This window comes from Dryobates pubescens, chromosome 21, assembly GCF_014839835.1.
Source record: "Dryobates pubescens isolate bDryPub1 chromosome 21, bDryPub1.pri, whole genome shotgun sequence".
NCBI classification, from domain to species: domain Eukaryota; kingdom Metazoa; phylum Chordata; class Aves; order Piciformes; family Picidae; genus Dryobates; species Dryobates pubescens.
Genome location: NC_071632.1, coordinates 1,030,543 through 1,052,797, shown reverse-complemented (window position 1 = coordinate 1,052,797; position 22,255 = coordinate 1,030,543). Strand labels below are relative to the sequence as shown.

At 51.4% G+C, this 22,255-nt stretch overlaps 2 protein-coding genes across 2 annotated transcripts; one reads left to right on the top strand and one right to left on the bottom strand.

The window, feature by feature from the left end:
• Positions 1 to 332: 332 nt before the first annotated feature.
• Positions 333 to 12,362, top strand: PTER (phosphotriesterase related). The gene is made up of 4 exons (XM_009906259.2): positions 333 to 792; positions 3,221 to 3,486; positions 8,275 to 8,415; positions 11,663 to 12,362. The coding sequence occupies exons 1-4, from the start codon at positions 361 to 363 to the stop codon at positions 11,871 to 11,873; spliced, it is 1,050 nt and encodes a 349-aa protein (XP_009904561.2). The 5' UTR covers positions 333 to 360; the 3' UTR covers positions 11,874 to 12,362.
• Positions 12,363 to 12,513: 151 nt separating this feature from the next.
• C1QL3 (complement C1q like 3) lies at positions 12,514 to 20,125 on the bottom strand. Its single transcript, XM_054171371.1, has 2 exons — positions 19,536 to 20,125; positions 12,514 to 15,151 (listed from the first exon to the last, which is right to left on the bottom strand). The coding sequence occupies exons 1-2, from the start codon at positions 20,121 to 20,123 to the stop codon at positions 14,972 to 14,974; spliced, it is 768 nt and encodes a 255-aa protein (XP_054027346.1). The 5' UTR covers positions 20,124 to 20,125; the 3' UTR covers positions 12,514 to 14,971.
• Positions 20,126 to 22,255: the final 2,130 nt, after the last annotated feature.

The window sequence follows — 22,255 nt, the reverse complement described above, 5'->3', positions numbered from 1 at the left end:
GTTTTGCTCAGCCTAAGAGGAAGGAAAAGGACTCTGGGGGGCTGGGCCATGTACACTGTTAGGTTAAGGTCTGATCTTAACTAGTACTTGGCCAATGGACCAATCCATGGCAGTGGTTAGGGACCAGGCTGTACCCTTAGTGCCGGTTGCCAGCAGCACAGGTGGCTGGGGAGCAGAAGTGCTTTGGGGTTCATCTTGACTCCTCTGCTGGCACCAGCATTGGAAAAGATTCTAACACACACACCAGGTGTGAGAAAAAGGGTGTCAGAGTCTGTGTGAAAAAGGTTTGCTCTTTCTGATATGTTTTTATTTCCTTTTTTTTTAGACTCTGAATATTTTTTCCCCTTGTGAGGCAGAAGGATGACTTCTTTGAGGGGAAAAGCACAGACAGTCTTGGGCCCCGTGGAGCCAGATTGCCTTGGCTATACATTGACCCATGAACACTTGACTATGAACTACAGCAGCTGCTTTTGTCCACCTTCTCCAGGCCAAGAGGCTCTGTCTGATGGGCCCTTTGAGATGAAGAACTTGTATTGGATTAAGCAAAACCCCTACAGCCATAAAGAAAACCTTCTTTTGTGTGAGGAAACAGATGCTGTGAAGGAGGAGCTGTTGCATTTCAAAGCAGCAGGCGGTGGGACGATCGTGGAGAACACCACCACAGGAATCGCTCGGGACGTGAAGACTTTGAAGAAACTTGCTGAAGAAACTGGAGTCCACATTATTGCTGGGGCTGGGTTTTATGTGGATTCCACTCACTCTCCTCAAACACAGGCCATGACAGTGGAGCAGGTAAGCCTTAACCAGTGCTTCAGTAACTCTCTCCTGTGAATTATCCTCGGATGAGTCAAAATTGGAGAGGTGTTCCATCAAAATAGATGAAACTCAAAAGCTCTCACTGTGAGAAGCCTGGGCACAGCATTACTGCTTGTGTGGTATATTTGGAGCAGCATTACTTGCATGTGCTGGGGTTATCAGTCAGCATTTCCAATGCTTAAGCTCCATTTTCTCTCAGGGATTTGTTATAATGCAACAGTAAAAGGAAAATAAAGTACCTCATGCGTGGGCATCTGTTACAACACCAATTACCTTGCTCTTTTTACAGTTCTTGAGGAAGGAGTACGTCCCTCCTTCCTGCTTTTTCTGGCTAATTGCTTCCCAACAAGCTCAGCCATTGTTCTTACACAAAGCATAAATGATTGCAGTGTTTGCAGGAGAGATGTAAATCCTTGCTCGGCCCAGGCCGTGTGTTAGAGCTCTCTCCTCTGCCGTTTGTCCAGCTCTTCCAGGGTAGAGTCCACATCAGGTTGTTTGTATAGTGCCTGAGACAGTCATGACTGAGCTCCCCAGATACTCCAGTAATAATAAATATTCAATCATCTTTTCTTAAGAAAATGTGATGATGGGGAGAAGAGGAAAGGGACCTCTCCAAGGCAGGAGGCTGTGAATGCTGATGAACAGAGCTGAGAAAATGGTTTTCAATTGGCCAGAGCTTACAAATGAGTCAAATTCATTTTAAAAACCAATGACCCAAGTTTGAGCAGTGCTGCCAGCTGCCCTGAACCTGATTTGGCCCAAGCTGTATGGAACAGTGCTGCCCACTAAATACTGACATGACTTGAAATTTGTTCCAAAGAGGCAAAGGTTTCCCTTCTCTGTTTGCTGGAGACCCACAGATATCCTGTGCTCAGCAGGTAATCAATACTTGGTCCAGTACAGAAGAAAGGGCTATCCAGTGGTTGATGGTGATAACCAGTGGATCCTCAGTTGCTACTGAATTTCATAGATTCATAGACTCAGAGAATGGTCTAAGTTGGAAAGGACCTTGAAGACCACGTAGCTTCAGCCCCACTGCTGCGGGCAGGCACAACTCCCACCAGCCCAGGGTGCTCAAGGCCTTACTTATCCAACCTGGCCTTGAGCACCTCCAGGGAGGAGGCATCCATGACCTCCCTGGGCAACCTGTTCCAGTGTCTCACCACCCTCACTAGAAAGAATTTCTTCCTAATCTCCAGTCTCAATCTCCCTTCCTCAAGCTTCAAGTCCATTCCCTCTCATCCTGTCACTCCCACCCTTTGTCCAAGGTCCCTCCCCAGCTCTCCTGTGGCCCTTTCAGGTACTGGAAGGCTGCTCTGGGGTCTGGCTGGGGTTTGACATGCTGATGTGTTTTCTGAGTAGACAAAGGCAATTCAAATATTTTGAGAGATGTTCTTCAGAAGAGGAGTTAAACCTGCATCTGGCTGTCTGCAGCAGCAGACTGGTTACATGTGAAGCAGAAGGGCTGTGATCATAGCATGAAGTGTTGGGCAGAAGCCTGCCCTAAGCTGTGACAGCTTCGGCTGACTTCTGTCTGTAGCTTGAGGATTTACCAAGGTGTTGAGGACACAAGGTGTGGAGTAGAGATACTTTACAGATTTATTAGCACATTGGTTTGGGGGTTTCTGTTTCCTGGATTTGCTTCAAAACCTTCCTTCTTCCCTTTGCTCCACTGACTCTTCCTTAAAACCATCTAGGGCCAAAGAATTAGAAGGTCATCATCAGTGCTGGTTTGTGCTCTCACTTCTGCGTGGGCTGTAAGACACATTGGCCTCTTCTGGAAAAGGGAAACTAAAGCTTTTGTAGCAAACTGCTTTTATGAGGGAATTCTGATGTCTGTTTTGCCAATAAGTATTTTAAAAGCAAGCTAATGTTGACCCTGTACCTTTGTCAGCTGAGCTTTGCTCCTGTAGTCTTGAAGTCAGGAGATCTCCCGTGGGTTTATGGTGGCATTCTCATGAGCAGGCTTTGCCCCTTCTCTACCTGAATTACATGAATTCTTTATTCTCCAGCCCCTTGTTTTGCAGGAAATTATACTGCACTGCTTCTAGAGCCAGCTCAGGAGGATGAGGGGCAGGCTCCACAGTAAACAATAAATAGTCTCGGTGTAAATCGGTGTTCAAATGATCTGCAGAGCAGCTTCCCTGGCAAACCTGGGCAGCTGTGTGAGCAGACACTGTTACACTGATTGGCTTCTGTGTTTATTTTGGTCGTTGGTGGATGGCCAGCATAACATTATTTGACAGAAACCAGATTTGAGCTGCAGTGTTTTCACACGCCCAACTGTTAATTAAGCGCAGGAAGCCCTCGGGAGCCTACCTGGCACAGAGTCCGTAAGCCCAATCTGATGCTGCCCAACACCAGCGGTATCCGTGACCCCAAGTGTCCTTTTGCTGTGCTGCAGCTGACAGGCATCATCGTGGACGAGATCCTCAGCGGAGCAGACGGGACGGACATCAGGTGCGGCGTGGTGGGGGAAATAGGCTGCTCCTGGCCCCTGACGGCGAGCGAGCGCAGGGTGCTGCAGGCCGCGGCGCAGGCGCAGGCGCAGCTGGGCTGCCCGGTCATCGTCCACCCCGGCAGGAGCAGCCAGGCCCCCGGCCGCATCGTCCGCCTGCTGCAGGAGGCTGGGGCCAAGGCTGCAAAGACAGTCATGTCTCACCTTGACAGGTAAGCAGGCTGCTCTGCTGGCCCTCCGGGGGCGCTGCCGCGGCGCTCCGGGCTTTGGGGAGCTGCTCTGCACGCAGCCAGGGCTCTCTTGGGCACTGGGATCACGGTGTGAGAATTCTCTGCTAGGTTACTGACTTCAGAGTAACTGCTTAAGCAGAGGCAGGAGCAGCTCTGGGATCCACCTTCACAGAGAAATGCTGGCAGTTGAAATGCTGTCTTTGAAGGGCTGGCAGCAGGACTACAAATAACCACAGCTGTAATTTCTTAGAAAATGGGAATGCCATTAGTCCTCTCCCTGCAGAAACCCCTGGGCTCACAAAGCACTGCCCATTGAGCAGCTTTCACCAGACTGGGTGGGAAGCTGCTAGGCTTCCAGCCTTTTGGAATACTGGGCCACTGCTCTTAAGGGGCTTAACAAACCTCACCAAAGCTAATGGAGAACTCATTGATTTGTCTGGATTCTGGATCTGAGCAGAAGGCAGAACTTTCATGTTCACAGAACCATAGACTGGTTTGAGTTGGAAGGGACCTTAAGGATCATCCAGTTCCAGCCCTCTGCCATTGCCAGGGATACCTCCTACCAGCCCAGGCTGCTCAAGGTCTCACTTATCCAACCTGGCCTCGAGCACCTCCAGGGAGGAGGCATCCACAGCCTCCCTGGGCAACCTGTTCCAGTGTCTCACCACCAGCACTCTAAAGAATTTCTTCCTAATCTCCAGTCTCAATCTCCTCTTCTCAAGTTTCAATCCATTCCCTCTCATCCTGTCACTCCCACCCCTTGTCCAAGGTCCCTCCCCAGCTCTCCCCTTCAGGTACTGGAAGGCTGCTCTGGGGTCTGGCTGGGGTTTGACATGCTGATGTGTTTTCTGAGTAGACAAAGGCAATTCAAATATTTTGAGAGATGTTCTTCAGAAGAGGAGTTAAACCTGCATCTGGCTGTCTGCAGCAGCAGACTGGTTACATGTGAAGCAGAAGGGCTGTGATCATAGCATGAAGTGTTGGGCAGAAACCTGCCCTAAACTGTGACAGCTTTGGCTGACTTCTGTCTGTAGCTTGAGGATTTACCAATACAGCTCTCCTGGAGGGGACTGGAAGGCTGCTCTCAGGTCTCCCCAGAGCCTTCGCTTCTCCAGGCTGAACAAGCCCAACTCTCTCAGCCTGTCCCCATAGGGGAACTTCTCCAGTCCTCTGATCATCTCCATGGCCTTCTCTGGACCCTCTCCCTTCACCCTGACCCCCACCCCTCAGCTACTGATAGACATTGATCAGATCCCCTCTCAGCCTTCTCTTCTCCAGACTAAGCAGCCCCAGGGCTCTCAGTCTCTCTTCACAGCAGAGATGTTCCTGTCCCTTCATTATCCTCATGGCTCTCCCTTGGACTCTCTCCAGCAGGTCTCTTTATCTTGAACTGGGGAGCCCCAAACTGGACACAGGATTGCAGCTGTGGTCTCAGCAGGGAAGAGGCAGGGGACAACCTCCCTAGCCCTGCTGGCCACACTTCTCAATGCACCCCAGGAGGTTGTTTCCCTTCTTGGGCACTGGTGCCCTGCTGTTGGCCTGGGACCAGATATAAGAAATATTGCTTAAAAAGAAAATTAATTGGATTTTTAAATTATTTAGGGTTTGGTTAGTTCTCATCAAAGACCAGAGAGCTACCTTTTAGTTTCCTTGAGATCAAACATCAGAAGCCCCACATCAGACCTGGAGAGGAATTGGGGTGCTTCCCTCTCTCCAGTGTAGAAACAGCCTCTCTTCCAAGCCAGTTTTGTGTGACTTTGTGTTGCTGATGGTGAGCTGGAAAATGTCCAAGCATTGATGAGTTGAGCCTGTGTGTGGTCAGATGATTCTCAGCAGCTGCACTGCTTGCCCTCAGTGTGAGTGTAATGCAGGCAGGAGCCCTGTGCTCCAGATCTCTAACCCCACAGGCTCCAGGAGCTGGCTCCTGCAGCTCCAGGTGCTGTGCAGTCACACACAGCTCAGTGTGATACCTGGGGATGTTAGGAGCACAGAATTGAGAGCCATGACATTTCATTTGTGTTGGATTGGATGTCAATGCCAGGGCCTTCCCTTCTCTGGCTGCCTGCAGTGTGTCCTGTCTCCAGCTATGTTTTTATCTCCTTTTTAAAGAAAAATGCATTACTTAAATCTTTTTATGGAAGAGCACTGAGCAAGCTGCAGGTGTCAGTACTTACACAGGCATTTTGACACAGCATAAACACCCAGTTCTGGGGGGGTTGCCTTTACACACTGTTGTAAATTGTTGGCTTCAGTGAGTTATTGGTGGAAGATAAGCACTATGAGTAAGAAAACAAGCAAGGCAGAGGTGCAGTTTCACTAGCAGCTGCTGGATGCACAATGTGACATTTCCTTGTGCTCCTGCTATCATTACTTTCACACATTCAGTTGGCACTTGCTGTAGCATAGATTCTAAACTACTGTGAAGTTTGGCTTTGCAATGTGCACTTAACATTTTCAGTCTCCTCCGGTGAGAAGAATCCACGTGGGAGCATCCCAGCCCTTTAAATGTGAGAGGAATTTGTACATAGCTCCATATTTCATGTCTGCTGTTGACACAGACAGAATCCAGGTGGATTTGCAAGGAGATAAAAGTGAAAAGCTGGCTTCCAGGTTGGGCAGCGTGGCACCCCAGAAGAGAGGGCTGCAAGTGTCCACAGCAAAGCTGAAGTGTAGGTGAGGGCTGGGAAGCTTTGACCATTTATTAGGGGTTAAGAGTATAAAGGCATCTTGGTGGAGATCAGCACTCATCCCCTGGAGTGGCTTTGGCTAGCAGGCTCATAGCAACCATGAGTAGTGCCTGGTTGGTGCTGGCTTGGTGGCTGTCCCTGCCCTGGTTTATGGATGAGGTCCAAACAACAGGAAGCTCCTGTGTGCCATCTCCTTTCCCTTGGGTGCAGGGCTGCTCAGGAACACACCCAAGCAGTACTGAGCTGGGCAGTGTGAGCCAGGTGCTGCTGCAGCACTCCTGTGTTTTACAGAGGGACCCAGTGCTGGTGAAACTGGGCTCTCCTGCTCTTCACTGGGGTGGAGCTCCCAAAGACACAACACTGACACTGCTCTTGAGAAGAGGTTGTTCTGGGGTCTGGAAATAGATCCTCCTGCACAGGATCCAGGACTCCTGGCTCCTGCCTGCCCACGAACTGAGCAGGGCTGGGGCTCAAGGAACCCCTTCTCTTGCTCTGCACCTTGAAAACTCACTTGGGGAGAAATGTTCAATCTCTGTAAACTGTAACATTTATTTTAAAATACCATTTTGTATTAATTACAGTTGGCAAGTCTCAGGCTCCTGCTGATGGCAGGCTGCTATGAGCAAGGGGGTTCTCTCTCTCAACCCATCTGTTCCTCCTATCTTGTCCCCTTGTTAAGTCATAACATTGAAATGGTGCCATCAGTGATTCCCATGGCAACAGACTGTGATGTCATTCTGTGGGGTAAAATTACTCTCTGACATCAGTATCTGCAATTAACAAAGAGTGAAACTGCTGCCCTTTTGGTTAACTCTGCTGTGCTGGTGGAAACTTGGGTTTTCCTCAGATAAAAATGTGCTGTGGTTATAAAGATGAGAGCCTGAGAGTGTTTTTCTTGTCCTGTGGCCAGCCCAGACTCTGCAAAAACATTTCAAAGGGAAAAAAGACTCCAGAGGGCTGATGTTTCAGCTGCCATTCTTTTCCAGATCAGTGAGGGGATTGAGCAGCTTTGCTCCTTCCTTTGCAGCATGCCTGCTGCAAAGCCTGTGACCCAGGGCCTCCCTTGGCACACCTGCAGAGCCTGTGACCCAGGGCCTCCCTTGGCACACCTGCAGAGCCTGTGACCCAGGGCCTCCCTTGGCACACCTGCAGAGCCTGTGACCCAGGGCCTCCCTTGGCACACCTGCAGAGCCTGTGACCCAGGGCCTCCCTTGGCACACCTGCAGAGCCTGTGACCCAGGGCCTCCCTTGGCACACCTGCAGAGCCTGTGACCCAGGGCCTCCCTTGGCACACCTGCAGAGCCTGTGACCCAGGGCCTCCCTTGGCACACCTGCAGAGCCTGTGACCCAGGGCCTCCCTTGGCACACCTGCAGAGCCTTGACCCAGGGCCTCCCTTGGCACACCTGCAGAGCCTGTGACCCAGGGCCTCCCTTGGCACACCTGCAGAGCCTGTGACCCAGGTTCTCCCAGTGCCATTGTGGCTGTTGGTTGGTGCTCTGGCCAGGTTCCAGCACCAGCAATGATCTGTTGCCCTTCCAATGCCAATCCAGCAAGATCCCTGTAGAGAATGGAGACGAAAGCCCAAGCTGTGTCTTGCTGCTGTGTGATGGATGAAACAAGCCCTGGCTGTAGCTGTCTCCTGTAACTCTTTTGCAAGAGTAAATCTGTCTTGTGTGAGTAATCCATTGTATTGCTTTTGAATGTCACTATGAATTAACCTCCTCCTCAAATGTCCTTCTTTGTTAGGCTCTCTGTGGCGAGGCTTAGTGGTACCTCAGGTAAGGAACTTTCCTCTTTCGAGATGATCATTTCTGTTTTCTTTCATTCTTTCACGGGGGCAGAGTTAGGTTGGGGTTTTTCAGTGCATGAAGTCCCAGATGGATGTCACAAAGACAATGCTGGGTATCAGCTCAGGCTGCATGTGTCAGCCAGGAGTCTTGTGTCAAAGAAGGGTGAGTTAACCCGTAGATGACTGGGTCTGCTCCTTGCAAGCAGGAACTTGAACAGCAGCTGTCCTCGTACCACCAAGTGGTTTTGTCCTTCCTGTTACCGTGCTGACGTTGTATTCCCTGTGTTCTGCAGGACTATCTTTGACACAGAGGAGCTTCTGGAATTTGCTGAGCTTGGCTGCTATCTAGAGTACGACCTGTTTGGTACCGAGTTCCTTCACTACCAGTTCCAGCCGGAGGTCGACATGCCGAGCGACAGCCAGCGGATCGCCAGGTGCCTGCCTGCCCGCGGCTGCCAGGCGCCGCTCGGGCGTAGTGGGGCCTCTTGGAATGCATCACACAGCTTGCTCTGCAAAGTTGGCTTTCCCCTGCTAAGTTAATGACTTTTTCTTTAGAGCAGCATCTGTAACCTTCTGTCTGCAAAGGAAGCTGTGGAATCAGTTTTGTAGAGGGTAACTTGAGCAGCAGATCAAGGCCTCTGTGTTCTCCATCCTCATTCCAGGCTTATCTGGCTGAAGTTGATGGTTTACTGCATTTATGTAGGCTGTAAGAAGGAAAAGGGTGGGGATGCTGGGTTTGTGTTTGTAGTGCTAGAAGCCTAAGCATTGTGTGAGCCGCCTCACAAATGTGCTGACTCAGCAAAACTCAGTGGTTGTCTTGGATCGATTAGATCCTCTACCTCTGTCCTCTTTTTTCCTTCCAAGCACTTTATCACCTCTCCTTTCTGTCTTCTTCTGCCCTTTCTCTCTTTGAGAGAATGAGATTCCTGTCTCCTCAGAGCTCCTCACCCTCACAGTGTGAAAATCCTGGCCCTGCTTCTCCTCAGCCTGGGCTCAGTGCTGGTGGTGCCCTGTGCTGTGCTGCCAAGAGGTATTGCCCTCCTCACAGAAACTGGGGCAGGTAGGAGCAGCTGGGGATGGACATCTCACTCCTTCCACCCTGCCACACTGTGTGTGTGTTTTATGCACTGTGCAGTTTATCCACAGTGCTCAGGTGCAGTGAAGTGGCAGGTTCCTGAGGGGGTCCTGCCTGTGTCTTTTGCCCTCCCAGAATTACAAACAGTTCTTCTGTTCCTCTTGATCAGAAGGATTTTGTGATTCCTGATTACTAATGAAGTAACTTTCTAGCTTTCTCTTTCCCCCTCACTGTCAGGTTAAACTCAAAACACCTCTCCTCTTTTCAGCCTGTTCTCTCCTACAGAAGGTGCTGTGGTTCCTACTCCACTCCCTGCCCAGCCTTTGCTGCTGCTTTTCACACCAGAAATCATCTCAACAGGGCACTCAGCATTTTGAACTGTTGCAATGAATCCATAGTTTTCACATTTAGAAAGGGTAGAGTTGCTGCCCTCCCCTCTGCTGTGTCTCAGAAGGGCCAGGAGGCATAAACATGTGCAGGGCCAGAGGCCATGCCTTGGCTAGCCAGTGCTTGCTCACCCATAGCCAAGTGCTCATTCCATCCATGAGCTCTGCTCAGCCACCAGTGTCCCTCCTTAGCCTCTGTGCATCTTGAGAGACTATTCCTTGCAGCTGGCTGTTTTTAGGAAGAAATTACAGAAAGTTTGTCTCCCCACTGCATGGTAGGAATTCACCTTTGAGTCAGAGGTGCCATTGACTGGATTGTGTTGGGGTTTTGATGGATCCACACTGGGCACAGGATGGCAGCAGCAATCTCTTTAGGCTTGTTTCTGTTGTGGGGTGGCACCAGAGAGGTGAGAACCAAACTGAGCTTTAAATATGGTGAGGAAAAAACTAAATGGAAAATACATTACATGGTCTGTCCACCATGCAAACTTGCCCTGGCTGCACAAACACAGCTTAGCCCCAGGTGTGTGCTTAGCCATTTCTGCAGCAATCTTCTGCCAGTGCAAGTGAAAAAATGAACTTTTTTCAGGGGCAGTTTGAGTCAGAAGCAGGAACCTAGCTTACAGAAGTGAGCAAATGCAGCAAATGAGCATGGACTGTAAATGCCTTCTCACCCATAGAATTAGTGGAAACAGGAAAAGGGATGAGTCTCAAATGTCTGCTCAGCAGAGAACTCAGCCCCTCCAGTGTCCTTGCCCTCACTCTCTCCTTAGCTTGTGGTCTCCCTGTGTTTCAGGATGGCAAAGCTACTTGTGGTGCAAGGCTGCAGGGTACAGAGTGCTGGGCTCTGTGTGGCACTGGCTGTGGTGAGGGCTTTGAAAGAAGCTAATATTTTACCAAGTGCTGTCTTGCTTGCCTCCTTCCTGCTGCCCCTATGGATTCAATCCTGCTGGGTGTATCTCCTTCCAGTGAGGGGTTTCAGATCTCTGAGGGTGTGGTTACTGATACAAGTAGTATCTGCTTTCCTGCTGATCAATGCACAGTCAAGAGGGTAAGAATTAGACTTGCACAGTGCTGGCAGATGATGGAATTAGGTGGCTTCTTGAGCACTTTCCAGGGCTGGTCTATCTGTCACTGCCACTGTAATGCTGCAGTCTCCTGCCAAACTGAACTGGAGCTTAGTGGGAGACTTAGCAGTCACTAGTGCAGCAGGTTGGACACTCACCAGATAAACTCTGAACAGTGAGCTAAGCAAGGGATTAAGGTGAGCAGAGGAAAGTGTGGAACAGCAGGACTTGTAGAAGCAGACTTGCTGCAAGGGAACAGAAGCATTGCTGCTTTTTCCAAGCTGACTTCTTGTTTGCCAGGGCTGTTAGCTGCCCCGTTCACTCCTCTGGTTTCCTGGCATGTGCTAGCACTCTGCATTGCCTGTCCTGCCTAGCTTCTTTCACTAACATCTTTGAAATGGGGTTGGATGAGAACTGCCTATATGGAGTATGATGATGACAGCTTCCAATTTTTATTGACCTGGTTTGCTTACTGAGAATTAACTGAAGATGTGGGAGGACTGCAACAGGTTGCCCAGGGAGGTGGTTGGGGCCCCATCCCTGGAGATATTCAAGGTGAGGTTGGACAGGGCTCTGGGCAACCTGATCTAGTGGAGGATGTCCCTGCTGACTGCAGAAGGGTTGGACTGGATGAGCTTTGGAGGTCCCTTCCAAGCCAGACCATTCTGTGGTTAAGTACTTACATAAGTGAGCCAGGCCTCTTCAAGGCCATGTCTCACACACAGCCTGGCGCTGAGCACGTGTCACAGGACCAGGGACCAGCTTGGTGTCTGCAGCAGCAAGCAGGCTGCTGACACAGGGCTCATGTAGGGAGCTGTGACTTACTCATGCAGATACAACCTGTGAGGGATGCTTGGTGACACTGACACTCTTGAATCCCCCTGAGGATTTAATGGGACTGGGAATGCAGTTTTCCTGCTGCGCTCTGAAGTGTGTGAGGGTGTGTTTGAGAGGAGGATTCTTTTCATGCGGTAACAGACATGGTTTAGTTGCAGTTAAGTACAAGGAATGCCTTGTGAGTAACTGCAAATAAGTCTCCTCAGCTGTGGTGCAGCCCTGCAGTACAGCAGTGTGTAAAATGCCAATCCTGCTCCATTTCTGTGCTGTTGCAGAGAGGACCTTTCCCTGACAGGTTTGCTTTTGGCCTCTGCAGGATTCGTTTGCTGATCGATGAAGGCTATGAGGACAGAATTCTGATGGCTCACGACGTGCACACCAAGAACAGGCTGCTGAAATATGGAGGCCATGGCTATTCACATATCCTTAAAAATATAGTTCCTAAAATGCTCATCAGGGGCATATCCCAAGATAAAATTGACAAAATCCTCATAGCAAATCCTAAGAGGTGGCTGACTTTTGAGTAGGAATAAGGAATAGGGAAGCTTGGTAAAATCCAGCTCTGCCTCAGGAGAGCAACCATCCCAAACCCTGCTGCTTTCCAGGGAAAATGGAAGTTGCTCATTAGATGTGGAGAAACTGATTATGACTTCTCTTTTTAATTAGAACAATGAAATTAGGTATTCTAGCTGCATTTTCTCCCTTCTAAATGTCTTCTCGTGGATGACTTACTGGATCTGAGCCTGCCTGCAAGATCTTCTCAACTGAGATTTAAAAATAATTGTTTCTAGAGAGAAATCTGAATACTGTGAGCCAAAAGCATTTCTGAAGATGCTTCACCTGGACTTGGAAGGAAATGAGGGTTTGAAGTTGCATTCCCACTCTCCAGGGGATGAATTTAGCCTTTGCAGTGTTGCCAATCTTCATAATCTTTAAGTAACCCTTGGTAAAAGGTCTGGGGCTTTCACATAGCTTCCACAGACAACTCAAGGCAAAAGGAATCTCAAATCACTGCAAAAGGATATTTTTCCTAGTTTAGCAATTTGTTTGTAACTGAAAGTGTACAAATTTGGAATAAAGCAATGTGCTGAGCTCCTCAGCTGTGCCCAGGATCGTTCCAGGTGTCGTTTTTAAACCCCACCCATCTCTTATGCCGAGAAGCCCCACGCAGACCAGCCTCAATTGCAAGGATGCACCACCAAAAGTCAACATGTATTACATAATACAGTTTTAATGAGTTGTAGTAGTTATAACAAAGGCTGTGAGAGAAGTCTTTACAAATCAGTATATCAAGATATGATGAAAAAAGAAGAAATGTTTGCCTCAGATGTGTTTTCAACATGAAGTGTGTGCTCAGCTCTTGTCTAACTTCAGCTAGGGCAGGCAATCTCTCCAAAAGATGGTCTTACCCAGTTTCAGTGGTACCCTGATTTCAAAAGCTTTTTCAAGTTTGACCATATACCTCTGGCAGCATTGAGCTTTTCCAGTGAAGACCTCTGTGGCTGTGCACTGGTAGCTGTAAATGAGCTCTCGCTGCTTGATACTCCACAGAGAGGCTCTAGAGCTACGCTGCCGCCGTGAGTGCCGTCGCCAGTCAAAGCAGCAGTGAACAGACACCAAGGCAGTGACACATCTGTTATTGACATACAGACCTAGTAGAAAAAAAAACACAAACAAACCCTAAACAGTAGTGCTCACTGAAATGTCAGATATGGGCTGGCACTTTGTCAGCAAGTAAAAGCAGCAATGGGAAGAGGAAGGTGCTCTGTTCAAGAAAAGCTTCACTCACTCAAACACAGGATTGCTGGAGAGATTGGCAAAACCTTCATCAGGCTGCACTGAGCAGCCAGCACTGGAGAGCTTTTTGTCACAGTGGCAGACACTTCTGATGTGTTAGTGCAGACAACTCTCAGCTCTCAGTGCATTAGACAAGGTTGCTTGTGGCAAAGTGCACGAAACAGAAATGCCAGGGGCAGCCTCTCGCTCCTCAGCAAGGTACAGACATTGCCTTGGCTTGGCGAAGATGCTGACAATAAAGAACATAACCAACTCTGCTAAGGAGCTAATTATCCTGCTGAAATGTTGTCTTGGAATGAAATCTGCAAGTTTTAACCTGAGAGAAACAGCCAGCCCCCCAAAACAAAACAAACAACAAACCCACCTGCTGAAGGAAAATATTCTGTGGACCTTACGGGGATGAGTGATTTTAAAGCATTTGTATAGCTATGTGCCTTATAGTACCTGTGCCTAGTTTAATTCTCTGAGCCATTCATCCTCTATCTGGATTAAACTTCTTAGAGCCTTTATATATCTCTATCTCTATATGAATGAGAAAAATAGGTTTCATACACACTTTTTTTTGTGCAGGTAAACATCTGCTTCTTCCTTTGCATATGTGTTCTCTTTTTTGGTAATATGCTTGTCTGTGTCCATCTCAGAGGCAGCCTTCCTGCAGCCTGGGAATTGGCTGCCATGGAGAAGGTCCCTGTGACATCTTCTGCCGTGTCAGACCTCCCACTCTTGCTCCATGGGAACGATCCCACTGACTCCAGTGAGGCAAGAAACCTAAGACAGATAAGGGTTCGACCCATTCTATTCCTGTGAAATTCCAGCTGAACTTGTGCAGTATGTTAGGTCATAACTAGTTCATTAAAAAGAGTACCCAAGTACAGACTAAGTGCTAATGAAGACTAATTGCTGCAAAGAAAACACTACCTTAGTCTGAGGAAGCCAGGCTTGCTAAATATTTACAGGGCTAACCCTCAGGCCTGGGCCTGGAATCATGGCCTAAAATAGATATTTACATCTTTACAAACTAAAAGCCAAATCCTTTTCCCACTAAGCTCAGTGGGAGTTCTGCCATGGGCTCTGGTGGAATGGGGGATTTGGTCCAATAGGAGAGTTTGTCAACACAGATTTTTTTTCAGGGGTGAAATGAAAGTGCTTCTGCCGTCCTCCCTTTTCATTTAGAGCACAGCTGAGGGGGAGACAATGTCAACAACTCCACTGGATTGATTTTCACGTCAAAAGCCTAATGTAAACCTACAAAGCAGGAATATTGAGTTAAGGCTTGAAACTGATTAGTTTCTAGTTTTAAGTAGAAGGGTAAGGAAAGTACAAGGCAAACAATTCCTCTGGAGAGAGAAAGTATATTTTGATTACCTCTTCCTTTTATTGTAAAATCATTCCTCACCACACTATGAGTGGACTCCAAGCATCATTGTTAGCAAGTAAGTCACAAGAACCAAAGCTGAAGTATGGATAAAGCAGCAAGATCATAACACAGCAAAGTCTCAAATACACTGAAGAGAGAAGGCAGGTCCTGGGGCGGAGTGCTCCGGTCAGCACTCACTCACGTGGGACTTCATTCACATGGACACAGGATGAGGAGTTTGCTTTGGCGGTAGTGGATCACACATCTGTGTAACTTGGGCTGCTGTAAGGTTTCTCTGTGCTGTACAGATGTGAACCAGGTAGCATTTGACTTTATTCTCCCCCCTGCTGAGGTGCTGGGTGGTGGCGCTCTGCTGGGGTGCTTTTCTCACTGACTTTTGCCACGCAAATCCATTGCTTAAAGAAGAAGCTTCATTTTTGGCCTGGTTTGGTGGGTCTTTCACATTGGCTATCAGTCAGCATAAATAATAAATCCAGAAAAGGTGCTGTATTTGTTGTTGTTTCCTCCGTGGGCTTTGCCTCCATCTAGTTTAATGTAGACTTCATCCCCGGGCTCCAGGTGAAGCACCACGCTGTTGCTGGCGTAGTCGTAGTTCTGATCGGCGTCCTGAGCGATGGCACTAGCTCGGACCTGCACCAAACACAGGCAGTGGTTAAGAGACCTGGGCTCATTTGCCCTGCCTGGTGAATTTAAACAACTTGCAGCCTGCCACTCTGTTCAGCACAGAGCAGTTCCCACTTGTCTAGCAACACCCAGCGCTGTTTTTCCCCGTGGTTATTGCTTACTTTCTCTCACAACACCTGACCCAGCAGCACTGAGCTGCTTCTTCCCCCACCGCCTGCTGAACACTCTGGGGGTGCTCAGAGCCTTCTTAAAGGGGTGGGCAATAAGAACTGGAGATCAGAGACCTGAATCAGCTCCTGTGCCACATTTACAAAGGTGTAGCTTTTCCTCCAGCAGGACAAGTGAGTGACATGGGTGAGGATCCACAGTGAGCCCCCAGTGATACCAGGATGGACCTTCCCGGAGGTGATTTATTGTCACACTGCTAATGGGATCACGCTGCAAAAAGAATAGAGGAAGTGCCCACCCGTGGCCACCCTCCCACTGCCGTGCACACAGGCAGGAAAGGAGCCTGACTGGGGTTTGGGAACCTTGGTACTGCCACACCAGTAAGCAAACATTTAATTTCTGTCTGTGGCAAGAGATACACAGTTGAAAAATCACAGAGGAGTTGCTGTTTGCTCTCCGAGATTTTGGAATTCACAAGTTATTGAGGACTTCTCATTTACAGCTTAAACACAGGATCCACCTCCTTCATCCCCCATTTGTTCCTTGCTGTTCCATTACTGATTAAATTTGCCACTGCTAGCAAGCAGAGAGGACTCTGTTAATTTCAAGGTGTATGTTGTTGGTTTCCAGCAATGAACAGCAGCCTGTGCTGCTGTAAGTCTCCAAATCGTTTCTCCATCACATATATCTGACCCTGTTTGGTGAAATATTTAAACCTGGTTGTGATTTATTTCCCTGGACCACATCCTCTCCTTGCTTGTCTTTGTTCTAGCACAGTTACAGAGCGGTAACTGATTTAGTGGTGCTGCAAACCTGAGCAAAGTAATAATGCATGACTTGGCACGCTGCATCTGGGGTTTGAGCTGCTCTGAATTGAAAAAATAGGCTTGGAGTCACAAATTTCCCTTCCTATCAACTTTCCAAATCAAAATTTCATGTGATACAATCCCACCTTAATACCCAAATGTTAAGAAGGGGGCGGGGGGGGGAGGTCTTTACCATGTAGCTTAAAAATGCCAGCGGGTGGAAATTCTTTATACAGCCTGTAGGAAGAGAAAGGCTGTAGGGTGGTGTGGCACATGGCATGGTGATAAACCACAGCTGTTTTGGGACCAAACTGGGATTTGCTGAGCTGCCTGGTGGTGTTGGCAGAGGTGATCTGTTTTGCTGGTGTTGGAGCAGAGGGGCTTTCCTCTGGCAGGTGAAGTTGAAGGCTCTGGGCCATTCAACCTGGAAATAGCCTCCAAAGGAAATAACAGGCTGGGACTGCTGCTGGCAGTGCAAATGGGAAGGAATAAAAAGGGTTATAGATTAAAAAAACGTTATAGATGAGGTTAGAAAAACTTTCACAGAGAAGTAGTTTCCTGCATACTGGAAAGGGAAAAAAGGTGTAAATTATATGCTACTGAAACCCCACTTTTTGGGTTCTTCTAAAATGTGTTTTTCTGGAGAACAGGAAAGGAAGATTTGAATTTTATTAGTGACAATCCAAAAGCAGTCAGCATCTGGACACTGACTGCCACAGCAACGCTGTGGCATTTTTAAAGGTTCTAGACAGGGCACACTGGCTGAAAGAAAAAAGATGCTGGGGGTTGAAAGTCTGGAAACCAAAGTGTATTCAGTATCACCAAGGTTGGAAGAGACCTCAAAGATCATCGAGTCCAACCTGTCACCACAGACCCCATGACTAGAGTAGGGAGGACAATAGTGCCCACTGCAGGCTTGAACTCACAAGCTTCCCATTAAGGGTCTTATGTGCTACCAACTGAGCCACACCACAGGCCAGGTGTAGACCTGACTGCCCCATGCACAAAGGTCCTGTAAACCCCTGCGTGCCAGCCACCCCCTGTTCACTCAGCAAGGGCAATTTCTCTGCACCGGCTGGGAGCACACTCTCCCATGGTTTGTCAGTGTACTGCTGCAGGAGGGTAAATGTGTCTCTAAATGAAACCATTTCTGGACTACACACTTCCCAGCTGCACAGCTGCTCACCTCACCCTTCGTGGCTCTGCTCTCAGGCTGGACTCCCACACACGAAGTGATCTCAGCACAGCTCAAGCTTTGTAACCATTTAAGAAACCTAAGTGTTAAGAGTGGAAAACCTTGAGGTTCCTCCTGTGCATGGCTGGGGAATGAGTGTTTCTGTAAGGCATGCAGTGTCCAGTGCTTCAAGGGTTATCTTAACACTGAATTTATCAGGTTATCTTTGCAGGATTCATTTAACAACTTACAAAAATCGCTGAGCTTTCCTGCAAATAATGCACAAAGTTAACTGCCATCACATCAGCCTTCCATGCTCAAAGTATCAATCATAATCAGGAGGAGACACTATTGCATTAAAACTGTCGATTTTCAACAGTCTGTATGCAGGTAATTTGCACAGATAGATACAAATACAGGCCAGGTTCTTTCGGTTCAATCACTGCCTCATGTCTGTTACTGGCAGCAGTTCTATTTGGGAGCTGTTGAGACTCCACGCTCAATTTGCTATCTATAATTGCTTACTTTTTTTTAACGTACCAGCACGTGTTTATTTTCCATGGTTAGGGAAAATAAACACGGCAGAACATTATAAATGAGGGTCAACAATAGAGGAACGTTTTCATTGCAAGTGAAGCGGCGTTCTCACGGGGGACGGCACTGTGTGAGGGGCTCCAAGCGCACAGACGACGATGTGCTTTGTTTTACTACCCCTGGTTTATCTGCTGGGCGACCGTTTATAGGGGACATTGCCCAATTTAATTAACTGCTGCGGCTGCCCTCGTTATTCCGTTGTCACCGCATTCCTAAGGAGCCATGAACCAAAGGTTAAGTGGCACATCAGATTACCGAGAGCCCGCCGCGGAGCTGCTCCGGACCCCGAGCCCGCGATGCTGCCCCGGCCGCGGGGTCGCGCAAACGAACGAGCCCCTCCGCGGCCTTCGAGGCGCAGCTGGGACACCGATTCCGATTTCCAGTGCTCACGGACACCTCGCAGCGCCGATCAGCTCGCCCGGGGCACCCCGCCGCCGGTACACGGCCCGGCAGAGCAGCAGTGCTGGTGCGGCTGCGGCTCGACCTGCAGCCCCCAGCGCGCCGGGACAGCCCAGGCTGGTCCCTCGCCCTTCTGCCGCACCGGAGACCGGCGGGAGCAGGGCGCTGCGCCGAAGGCACGGAGATCCTGGGCACACCGCGCTGCCTCAGAGCAGCAGCAATGCGGGCTGCGTGGCGGTGCCGCCGCCGTACCCCGAGACCGCCGGTCCCTGCCCCTTTCACTGCCTACGGAGCAGGTCCCCGGGGGCAATGTTCCAAGCACAGCCTCTGCAAGAGCGGCGGCAACGTTTATCCTAATCGAAACGAGCGAGACCTCCGTCTTTCAGACGGTAGCATCGCAAGATCTGTCATTGTTCGGAGCGCTTCGCGCCCGCCGCGGGGGTGCCGGCAGAGCCCGGGCCGTGCGGTGTTCGCCGGCCGCCCCCTGTGCCCCCGCGGCACGGCCTTGCCGGCCAGAGGTAACCGCGCTTCTGCCGCCGGCTAAGCCTTCGAAACCGGCGCCACGCGGGAGCCCCGTTCCGCTGCTGCTGTGCACCCGCACGCCTCAGCCACTCTCCACACAGCAACCCTCCGCTAAGCTCACCTGCCGCCCCGCTACCCTTCTTTCCCGGGGAGCTTCACCGCCCGGGGGGAAGCCCCGGCCCCGGCCCGGCGTGACCCTCGGGGAAAGGAGCGGTGGAGCCCGCGTTCAGCCGGCCCCCGAGGCGCGCCGCGCTCTGCGCGTAATCCTCGCCCCGTCCCGAGTCCTCGGGCCCCGAGGCGGAGCAGGGCGGCGCCCCGAATCCCGCCCCGGCGCTGCCTGCACGGTTCCCCCAGCTTCCCTAAGCTTCCTCCGGGTCGCCCAGCCCGCCCGGACCCAGACCCCAACGACACCCGCCCGGCACCCGCACCGCCTCCAGCGCCCGCCCGGTTCCCCCTCGCCGCCCACTTCCCGCCCTTCCCGCGCCGTTCCGCTCCGCCCGCTCCCCCCGGCGAGCCGGGCCCCGCCCGGCCACCCGTTGTCCTCACGGCACCTGCTCCTCTGGCCCGCGTTTCACCCCGACCATCGACTCCCTTCAAGGCGCCGGCTCCCCTCAGGACACCGGCTCCCCTCGGGCGCCCGCTGCCCGCACAGTCCTCGCTCCCCTGGAGCCGCCCGGCTGCCCCGAGCGCCGCCGCCCTCTCGGCCCCGGCTGCCCCCGGCACCCACCTGGTTGTTCTTGCAGAGGTCGGCCCACATGCTGGTGCCGTCGCCGCCCCGCATGAGCACATGGTAGGTGAAGAAGTAGATGCCGGGGATGGAGCAGGTGAACTTGCCGGTGGTGGGATCGTAGTGGTTGCCCAAGTTGGTGACCACGTCGTCGAACTTGAGCACCTCGTAGCCCTCGTGCTGCCGCTTCAGACCGGCGTAGAAGGCGATTTTGGGGACGGTGCTGTAGGTGGCGGCGCTGATGGCCCCCGCCGCGTTTAGCCCCGGCGCCCCGGGGGGTCCCGGTAGGCCCTGCCGCCCCGGTTCGCCCTTCTCACCCGGCGGCCCCACCGGGCCGGGCGGCCCCGGCTCCCCCGGGGGGCCGCGGGGCCCCGCTTTGCCCGGCCGGCCGGCCTCCCCCTTTGGCCCCTGGATGAAGGTGGGCAGGGACTGCATGAGGCCGCGGTCGGGCGTGGCCGCCGTGCTGGGCGCCTTGGTGCCGCCGTAGGGGTCGCAGACCATGCGGCAGGTGCCCAGCATCTCGTAGTGCGCCGAGGTGCCGGCCGAGCTGACCAGCACCGGGATCAGGATGACCAGCAGCAGCACCATCACCACCCCCAGCGCGCCGGCGGCGATCAGCCGCCGCCTGCTGCCCACCAGCCGGCTCAGCGCAGGGCGATCCTCTTGCCTGCTTTTGGACAAAATCTTGCTGGTTGGCCGGGGACCTCCTCAGAGCCGAAAATCCGCCGAGCCCGGGGGAGCTCGGCTGCACCGGGACTTGGCCGCCGGGCAGCGGGGGGCTGCGGCGGGTCGCGCCGCTCCGCTGCGGCCGCGGCAGCCGGCGGGCGGGCGGCAGAGGGGAGCGGAGCAGAGGGAGCAGCGGAGAGCAGAGGGAGAGCTGCCGCCGCGCCCCGGCCGCCCGCACTTTTATGCTCCCGCTGGCGATCGACTTTTTTTTTTTGCAGGCTGTGCCAGTCCGAGTCAACTTTCCCTGGAACTTGCCTTTCCTCTCGCGATCCCCGCTCGCCTCGGCGCTCTCCCGCTCTGGTTTTTTTTTTTCGCAGAGACGGCAGTCAGCGCTCAGCGGGGACGCGCCCCGGTGCCCGTCGCCGAGAGCCCGCACCGAAGCCGGAGCCGGAGCCGAGGGAGAGCAGGATCCTGCCCGGGTGCCACCTGCCAGGGAAGGAGGAGGCTGACGAGCGCGCTGGAGCAATTTATAGGCACCCAAAAGCGCAGGGGAAAGGGGAGCTGCTTTGGCATCTCATTCCAGCATCTGCTCTGCGCTTCCCACTCACAGAGAGTTTGGCATTACTCTGGCAGTGTGGGAAATACATTTTTTTCCCTCTCCCTCCCCCACCCCTCCCGCAAACGGATGAACAGTGAAATCGTGAGCCTCACTCACTAGCTGCATCTTGCGATGACAGCTCTTTCTGGAGCAGACCGCAGGCAGGAGATGTGCTTAGCAGCCTCTGGGTACCCTTTAGGTCACCGCTCAAGAATTAAAAGGTCAATCCAGCTCCTGCTTAACGCTTCCCCGAGGCTGCCCTGCCGTGTTGGTGCTTTCTGGGAAAGGCTGCTGTAAATGCAGGGATGCTTTACAGTTACCAGTTGTCCAAGTGGAAGTGATTTGAAAACAGATCTCCCTCCCCACACAGCGATAGAGATCAGCATCTCTCACCCTTTCGGGTCTCCCTCTTCCCCTCTCCCAGACTACAGCCATACAGACAGAGGAGACAATTCTTCCCGTGCATTCCATCTGCCGTGCTCATCCCTGGCTGCAGTGTGTGCTGCTGGGTGCAGCCAGCCACTGCCTTGCTAGCAAGCTGGCGCTGAGGGAGAGTTCCCTTTTGTTTGGAAGCCACAGGAAGGTGTGGGGCATAACAGATCAACAGATGGCCTGAGGAGGTCTCTCTGGCTTAACTCGGGGGTAGCAAAATGTTTTCTTAAGTCTTTGGGTTTTCTCCCAATCTTTAATTTTGGGGGGGGGGGGGGGGACAGGGGGGTGTTTAAGGTTTCTCTTCCCCCACAGGCTGGTGGGCACCTCTGTGGCTGAGTGGGAAGGTGAATGTGCAATATTAGTGGCATTTCTCCCGAGAGAACGTTGAAGGAAGTTGTCCTGCTCACAGATATACAAGCTACACAAAGAGCTGTTTAAATAGACAAACATAATTGATTCCTAAATCATAGTTCTGTATTCAGGAGCAATGGATGTCAGTCAAACGTGGGTGACATTTGCCTGTCAATACTGGGATGAAGGGTGGAAAGACTGTGACTTATTACAGCAAGGCAAGAATCAGGAATGAGCAGCAGTGGCAAGCAGGACAACAACCCCGTAACAGCATCTCCAGCCATGATCAGAGGGCTGTGATCTTCACTGGGATTTTATTAGCATGAATCCCCTCTCCCCTCACCCCTTCTCTTCTCTTCCTTTTCTGTTCCACAACACAATAAGGTCAAACAAGCAGGCAGTGGGAAACAAAGATTAATTGATTCTTCCTTTTAAGCAGAAATGTCAGCAGCTCCTTTTGCTCTTTCCTGAGAGACTCAAAGGCAGCAAGTGGGCCCACGGTGTGTAGAGATGGCCCAGCCCAGCTCCTTATCTCCCCAGAAAGCTCCCCAGAAAGCTTCCATTTACCACTCTTGTAAATAGCCCTCCCTCTCCTTTTTTCTTTTTTCTGTATTAAAAAATTCCTTATCTGGCAGCACCACCAGCCAGCCAGCTCCCTCAGCTGAGGCTTTCC